The 7,955-nt window shown below is 51.3% G+C and overlaps 1 protein-coding gene across 1 annotated transcript; it reads left to right on the top strand.

Annotated features, from left to right (window-relative positions):
- On the top strand, positions 1 to 7,552 carry NR2E3 (nuclear receptor subfamily 2 group E member 3). The gene is made up of 8 exons (XM_005603320.3): positions 1 to 307; positions 873 to 999; positions 1,182 to 1,285; positions 1,375 to 1,623; positions 1,763 to 1,938; positions 2,837 to 3,083; positions 3,331 to 3,436; positions 6,123 to 7,552. The coding sequence occupies exons 1-8, from the start codon at positions 214 to 216 to the stop codon at positions 6,253 to 6,255; spliced, it is 1,236 nt and encodes a 411-aa protein (XP_005603377.1). The 5' UTR covers positions 1 to 213; the 3' UTR covers positions 6,256 to 7,552.
- The last annotated feature ends 403 nt before the right edge of the window (positions 7,553 to 7,955 follow it).

The raw sequence follows: 7,955 nt of genomic DNA, 5'->3' as shown, positions 1-7,955 counted from the left end.
GGACAGAGAGGAAAGACGGAGGAAAGAGACAAAGACAGAGGGAGACTGCCAGGGCCAGGGAGCGGAAGAAGCGGAGACAGAAGAGAGACGGGCACAGAGAGACAGAGAGAGAGGGAGGCAGAGGCTGGGCCTGGCTCAGTGATCCGGAGGCCTCCCTCAGGCAGGAAGGCGAAGGCTGCCCCGGGACAGGCCAGCACTAGGCCAACAGCACGGATGAGCTCCAACATGGCTGCAGCTGTGCCAGTGGCTGTGGCTGCCTCCAGGAAGGAGTCTCCAGGCAGATGGGGCGTGGGGGAGGAGCCGACAGGTATGGCTTTCCTGGAGATAAGGTCTGGGCCCTTGGGGAGTAGACTGTGAGCTGGGGGTTTGCAGGGACCATGAAAGAAGTCAGAGCAACTCAGGCCCAGCCCCAAGGGCTGGGGGCAAGTGTGAGGGAACCTTCTGGCAAACCCAGAATCCTAGAAACATGGGGGTCAGGACAGCTGAGCTGACGGGGAAGGAAAGAAGAGAGAAGCACCCTTAGGGTTTGGCAGCAGAGGTCCCTAGTGGTGTTGCCAAGAATGTTTTTGTGGGAAGATGGAGCCTGAAGCCACCTGCAGAGGGGGAAATGAGAGGTGGGGAAGTGAAAGCAGAGTCTAGTCTTGTTGAAAATTGACCATAGAGGGAGGCGAGGGGGCAGAAGCTGGGTGGGGTGTTGGGAGATGCAGAAGGGAGACACTTTTCCAGATGAGAAAGGCATGGGTTGTTTAAATGCGGCTGGCCAGGAACCTGAGGACAGGGGAAAGGGAATGAGGGGTGGACGGGGTCCCTGAGGAGGTGGGAGGGGCACGCGGCCCTGCCCGGCCAGCCTCCACTCAGCCCCTGCCCCTTAGGCTTGGGCCCCTCCCTGCAATGCCGCGTATGTGGAGACAGCAGCAGCGGGAAGCACTACGGCATCTACGCCTGCAATGGCTGCAGTGGCTTCTTCAAGAGGAGCGTGAGGCGGCGGCTCATCTACAGGTGAGGAAGGTGGGGGTGGGTGAGACCCCCAACTGGAAGAGTCCCCCAGCCTGCTGCCCCTGCGGGTCCCTGGGAGGGATGGAGGTTGTTCAGGGGAGAAGGAGCAAGGGCAAACATGTCCGAAACCCCAGATCCAGGGCCTGGGCAGGACACTGACACCTGGGGCTCCCCTCCTCCTGCAGGTGCCAGGTGGGGGCAGGGATGTGCCCGGTGGACAAGGCCCACCGGAACCAGTGCCAGGCCTGCCGGCTGAAGAAGTGCTTGCAGGCAGGCATGAACCAGGACGGTGAGTCAGGGAGCCAACTTGGAGAGGGGTGACAGAAGAGAAGGGGTTGCATGACTGGTGGTGTTTCTTTACCCTTCCTGCCTCCCCAGCTGTGCAGAATGAGCGCCAGCCACGAAGCATGGCCCAGGTCCGCCTGGATGGCATGGAGTCAGACACCGGGCCCCGGCTGGAGCCTCTGGTGGCTTCCCCAGCCCCGGCAGGGCCCAGCCCACGGGGCCCCATGCCTGTTTCTGCAGCCAGAGCCCTGGGGCCTGGGGCCCTCACACCTCCTGGGCACCACCACTTCATGGCCAGCCTTATAACAGCTGAAACCTGTGCTAAGCTGGAGCCAGAGGATGGTAAGTGGGAAGACGGCTGAGTTTCCAGGTCACGGTGGGGCCACAGCTCCCAGCCTTTATCCCCACACCTGAGTCCCTGGGCACTCCCTGCCACCTGCTGCAGAGTAGGGACTGAAGTCACAACCTTCTTCTCCAACAGCTGATGAGAATATTGATGTCACCAGCAATGACCCTGAGTTCCCCTCGTCCCCCTACTCCTCTTCCTCCCCCTGTGCCCTGGACAGCATCCATGAGACGTCAGCTCGCCTCCTCTTCATGGCTGTCAAGTGGGCCAAGAACCTGCCTGTGTTCTCCAACCTGCCCTTCAGGGATCAGGTACACCTGTCAGGTGGCCCATGTGAGTCAGCCGAATTAGGGGCACATACAGCCCTGTGCAGGTGATGATTGGAGGTGCATGCCACTTGGGGATGGTGATGGTTGGGGACGCACATGTCTCTGAGTCAGTGATGGTTAGGGGTACATCTCTCAGGGATGTGATTACTGAGGGTGCTCACATCTCTGGGCAGCGATGATGGTCGGGGTGTGCACCTTGGGAATGATGATAGCCAGGTTCACACAGGGACCACGGATTTGAAGTCAGTGCCTATGGCTCCCTGGGTCTTCTTTCCTTCTAAACAAACCTTCTGGTCCTACAGATGCTCTGTACCTGACAGGGTGGCTGCATACCCTGAACAGCATGAGCAGATGACTCTGGGCTCCCTTGGAGCACAAATGCCTCTGACTTCAGGGCTTGAGTTTCAGTCCAACCTCTTCACCTCTAGGACACCCCTCTGGGTTTCTCATGGGCAAGCAGACCTGTCATGATAAACCCAGGAAAAGAGCCTGGCTGAGGGTCTGAGCCCTTAAGCCGTGGTTTGGATGGAGCAGCTCAGAAGTCAGGCCAAGTCTGCTGAGTACACTCACCTTAGGATGCTCATGGGGAGTGTCCCCAAGGCTGCCCAACTTCTCAGGGCTCTAGGCTTTCCTAAATGTTCCAGTTGCAGCTCTGGGTGGAACCCATAGAGTGTCTTGAAGCCTAGACAGCTGGGTCAGATGGTGCCAAATCCCAGAGCTCTGGGTCCCTAGCTGATGTCAAGCAGAGGTCAGGAGAATGTTCTGGGCATCCAGGACCAGCTCTTCCTTTCTTAGGGTACCCGAGGAGAGGGCAGAGTTGCCAGGCTGAGCCAGAGGAACTGTATATCAGTCATCACACTCACCCACTCTCTGGGCACAGGTGATCCTGCTGGAAGAGGCGTGGAGTGAACTCTTCCTCCTTGGAGCCATACAGTGGTCTCTGCCTCTGGATAGCTGCCCACTGCTGGCCCCGCCGGAGGCCTCTGCTGCCGGCAGCTCCCAGGGCCGCCTGGCCCTGGCCAGTGCAGAGACTCGTATCCTGCAGGAAACCATCTCACGGTTCCGGGCATTGGCGGTGGACCCCACAGAGTTTGCCTGCATGAAGGCCCTTGTCCTCTTCAAACCAGGTACCTGAGTCTTTGCCCAAGCCTTAGAGAAAAGTGGCTGGGGATGAAGAATGGGAATTCCAGGGCCTTCCTTCTGCCTCTCACTTTCCCTCCATCACCCCATATAGAACAAGAGGATTGCAGTCGTCTTCCCTGGGGGGCAGGAGGAGAGAGGTACAGGGCTGGGTTCACCCCTCCTGAGGGCCCTGGCTATCTGAGGGGGCAAGGCAGGCTGGGAGAGGAGCTCATTGCTGCTGCTTTTCTCCAGAAACACGGGGCCTGAAGGATCCTGAGCACGTGGAGGCCTTGCAGGACCAGTCCCAAGTGATGCTGAGCCAGCACAGCAAGGCCCACCACCCTAGCCAGCCTGTGAGGTAACCTGAGCACATGTCTACCTGCCCATCTATCCCTTCACCTCTTCACACCCCTGCCCACCTCTCTGACACCATCTCAGGACTGCACTGATTACATGACACAAGGGACTCAGTTCAACTGGCATATAGCCAACAACTACTGTGTGCCAGGCACAGTGCCAGGCTGCAGGAGTAGGGACAAAAATGTGTGTAAGACAAACTTGTTGCCTTCCAGGGATGCCCGGCACAGTGACCACACAGAAGATGAGAACCACCCTAGTCAGATATTGAGGGTTGCATGTATCCGAAGGAGACAGAGGCCCATTGGGGGCTGTAAAGTGGGGGCTGTAAAGCAGAACTGCAAGGGACTTTGTGGAGGCAGGGCTGGACCTGGAAAGAAGGATAGGCTCTAAAAGAAGAGAAGTCATCATTTACAAAGCGGGGGAGAGAGAGAGAGACAGGCAAATCTGGATGTGTTCTTAGGATAGGAGCCCGGTTTGCAAGGTGCAACTGATTGCTGCCAGTGAGAAGGTGGGAGATTAAGACAGAATGGCCTCTGGGACCAGGCTGTTTAGGACTTTGAATGACAGCCAAAGGCCATATCTGATTTGCTGGGAAGAGGAGAGCTACTGCAGCTTTTTGAGCAGGTGGGTGTTGTACATAGAGCTGGACTTCATGCAGACTGGCGTGGCAGTGAGCACAGAGTATACAACCCAGGAGGGAAGCAGATACTCCTGTCATCCAGGGGAGACCACGGAGTTCTGCTCTCTGGGAGTGGCTATAGGGAGTGGAAAGGAGAGGAGAGATGCAAAAGCCTCCAGAAGTTGAAATGGGTCACATTTGGCACTTGGGTGGATGTAAGGAACAAGGGAAAAGGAGCTATTTGGGAGAAGAGATAGTGAAGAAATAAAAAGAAAAGTCAGGAGGAAGAGAGAGTTTTGAGGGAACATAACAAGGTCTGTTGGAGGGGCAGAGGGACATCTCACAGGGATGCACTTGCATAAGCCGTGTGTGGACAATAGCCCAGCCCAGGCTGGGTTTGGGGGACAGTAGCCACAGGGACAGTGTGGCTGGGGGGAGGCTGGGGAGAGGAGCCAGTGCTCTGGGACTGCTCAGCTTGGCCCAGCACCAGCAGATACAGTGGACCCTCAGCGAGATTGGGCCACTTGGCCTCCAGGCATCTATTGGCTATTTTAGAACATACCATCTGAATTCTCTTGGGGTTCTCAGCAGTTCTCTCTGAGAAGTAAGCTATCATGGGCACCCTCGAATCATCTCTCATCTGAGAAACGAACATAAGAAGAGGTAATTTCCCTTTAAGAAGAGCCAAAGTATAGGAGGAATATACCATGTTTCACAGAAAGATTTCTGCTCCTTATGAGCTTAGGGAGAACAACTGTTCCTAAGGCTTGACACAGCATCCCAAAAATGGTCATCACGGACACCAGACACCAGTAGCCCTCCTAGGCCAAGTTTATGTTGGGATCAGCTCCCAGGGATGTTTGGGCATATTGGTTTTGTGTCAAATTTCAAAATCCTGATTAAGATTTCTATAGCAGTTCAATACCAACTACAGGAAGAACTGAGTGTTGAGAGAGTGATTTGGGGTTCTCCAAGTCAGCGTATTTCAGTTTTTAAAAACTGCAATACCAAGAAGGAATACAATTTCCATCATAACCCAATACACACAGTCACCAAAGCAAAGTTCCACCAAATAATACTTGCCCTTACTTTGTATAATTTACTCTGATAATTCTATTTTAGTTTTTTTTAAAAAGCCTGGTTGTGACCCACTATATTGAATTTCAGACTCACTAGTGGATCAATTCCTGTGGTTTGACAAACAATTTCTCTACTTGACTGTATAGTTACTTCTTCCAGACATTGCTTAGATCAGAAAAACAGAAGAGGGGAAGACACAGGGGACGGCGTACGATGCTCAGTGCCACTCACATGGCGCTCACAAGAGAAAGCAAGCCCTTGGGTTGGCAGAGCGAGTTCAGCAGATAGTTGGGAGTGGGGGAGGCTTCCCATATTCCTCTATGCTGGAAGTTGAGCATGAAGCTGCCCCACTTTGGAGTGGCCTCATTGATGTTGAGCATTGACCCCAGCTGTCAGGTCTCCTACCCAAGGAAGTTCTCATGCCCCCATCTATCTCCCTTGGGCCTTCACCACCCACCTTCTCTGCAGTGGGGACCCCTGCCTTGGCAAATGGTTCTTATTTAAAACTGTATTTATTTTTATCCTGGATGATAATCTCAGCCACAAAAACTATGCTTCAACTTCACAACATTTTCACTAACAGCTACTGTAGTATCATAAGTTTCTTACAGAGGGGAATTTGTATTCCTTTTCAAATATGTATAGTATTAATAATATAACTATCATAATAATCATATATTGATTAATAATATATTCATATATATAATATAACTTCTCACTTTATAATCTTTACGCATAATATTTATTCACCCGTTTCACTGTGCTCCTCAACTAAACAAACTGGAGTGGGCGACAAGGAGTCAGGGGTGGGTGGTGGCAACTCTGGTAGTGAATGGGGCCTTTCCTCGAAATTCCTCCTTACTTGCCATGGGTACCTCTCATCTCTCCTATCCTCCCCCCTTTGCCTTTCTTGGGACGACACTGCCCCCAGGGCTCATGCTTCGATGCTGATAATAAAACTGATGGAGTCCTCTCTCCTGTTCAGGTTTGGGAAATTGCTCCTTCTCCTCTCGTCTTTGAGGTTTATCACTTCCGAACGTGTTGAACTCCTCTTTTTCCGCAAGACCATAGGGAACACTCCCATGGAGAAGCTCCTTTGTGATATGTTCAAAACCTAATGAAGGTGGAAGGAAAATGGGTACACCCACTTTGGAAAACAATCTCCTGAAGCTAAATGTTTGCCCGCCCTGTGACCCAGCAATTTCACTTGTAGGTATGCGTACCTAGCAGAAATGCACATCAAAAGATATCATAAGAATATTCATAGCAGCTTTATTCATAATAGCCCCAAACTGCACATTGACAGTAGAATGGATTAATTGTGGTAGTCATATAATGGAAAACAGCAGTGAAAAAGAATCAACTACTAATACATGGGACAACATGGATAAATTTCACAGACATAAAAGTTGAATAAAAGAAGCCAGACACAAGTTCTGCTTACACAAAGTTCAAGAACAGGCAAGACAAAGTTGGAATAGTAGTTACCTCTGGGGTAGGAGGTGGGGTGATTGGGAAGAGGCCCAAAGGAGCCTTCTGGTGTGCTAGAAATATTCTTTATTTTGATCTAGACGGTGGTTTCATAAACTTACACATTCATAAAAATTAATTGAGCTGTGTATTTAAGATTTGTGCACTTTACTGTATTGTTAGACTTCAATGAAAAAGTGAAAAAACACAAACAGGAAAACAAATGTGGCCAAGGATCTCTCTCTGAGGACATTAAAGGAATGAACACAGGGTCTTACGTTCCATCCAGCTTCTCTCTGAGTCAGAGTTCATGTGCAATGAATTCAAGCCCAGTGAAAACTCTCCCACAGGATTCAACAACCCAGCTTCTCTCTAGATGACCTCCCACCATCCCACAGCTTCTCTCAATTTTCCTCTTCCTTATCCTTCCTCACCCCTCCATAAGCAAACGTGGGCACCAGCCAACTCAACACAGGGCAGTTACAGGCACTTTTTGAGAAGGGGAATCTCCATCACTTCTTAATTCCTTACGGAAAGATGAAGCTCAGAAATCTCATCCTTTTCAAAGATAGACCCAGAAGACCTAGAATATAATAATAATCAAAAAAGTTAACATATATCAGGCACCTTATATACCAGGCAGTGAAGTGAGTGCTGAATGCGCATTGTTATTTAATCCTGATTAACTCTGGGGGAGGGACAAATCATCTCCATTTATAAATGAAAAAACTGAGGCTTGTCTAAGACTCAAACCTTGTTGCGACTCTACTTAACTCTGGCACTGCCTCTACCCCATGCCCCCTCCACCTCTGGAATCAGCTAAACAATTCTGTTGCATTTTTTTTCTTTTTGAGGAACGTTAGCCCTGAGCTAACTACTGCCAGTCCTCTTCTTTTTTTGCTGAGGAAGCCTGGCCCTGAGCTGACATCCGTGCCCATCTTCCTCTACTTTATATGTGGGATGCCTACCACAGCATGGTGTGCCAAGCAGTGCCACATCCACACCTGGGATTTGAACCGGCGAACTCTGGGCCACTGAGAGGTGGAACGTGCGAACTTAACCACTGTGCCACTGGGCCGGCCCACCGTTGCATTTTCTGTCTTCAAAGAAGAGATGCTTGAAGTCAAGCAAGAAAAGATCATGTGAGAAATCTGTGAAATCCTAGGCGTTCCCTCCTCTTTGGCCTGTGTATGAATTCTCCTAGCTGACAGACATCCTGCCTTGGTGGAGGAAGGATGGTTCAGGACACTCTGCTCTGGAAATGACAATAGCTAAACTGGTACCCAGAGAGGAAAGCGTATGGCAAATACTGCCCAGCTTAAGCCCCTCCCATTTAAGCATTGGAACT

This window comes from Equus caballus, chromosome 1, assembly GCF_041296265.1.
Source record: "Equus caballus isolate H_3958 breed thoroughbred chromosome 1, TB-T2T, whole genome shotgun sequence".
Taxonomy (NCBI): Eukaryota; Metazoa; Chordata; class Mammalia; order Perissodactyla; family Equidae; genus Equus; species Equus caballus.
The sequence above is the reverse complement of the archived record's forward strand: the minus strand, read 5'-3'. Positions and strand labels throughout refer to the sequence as shown.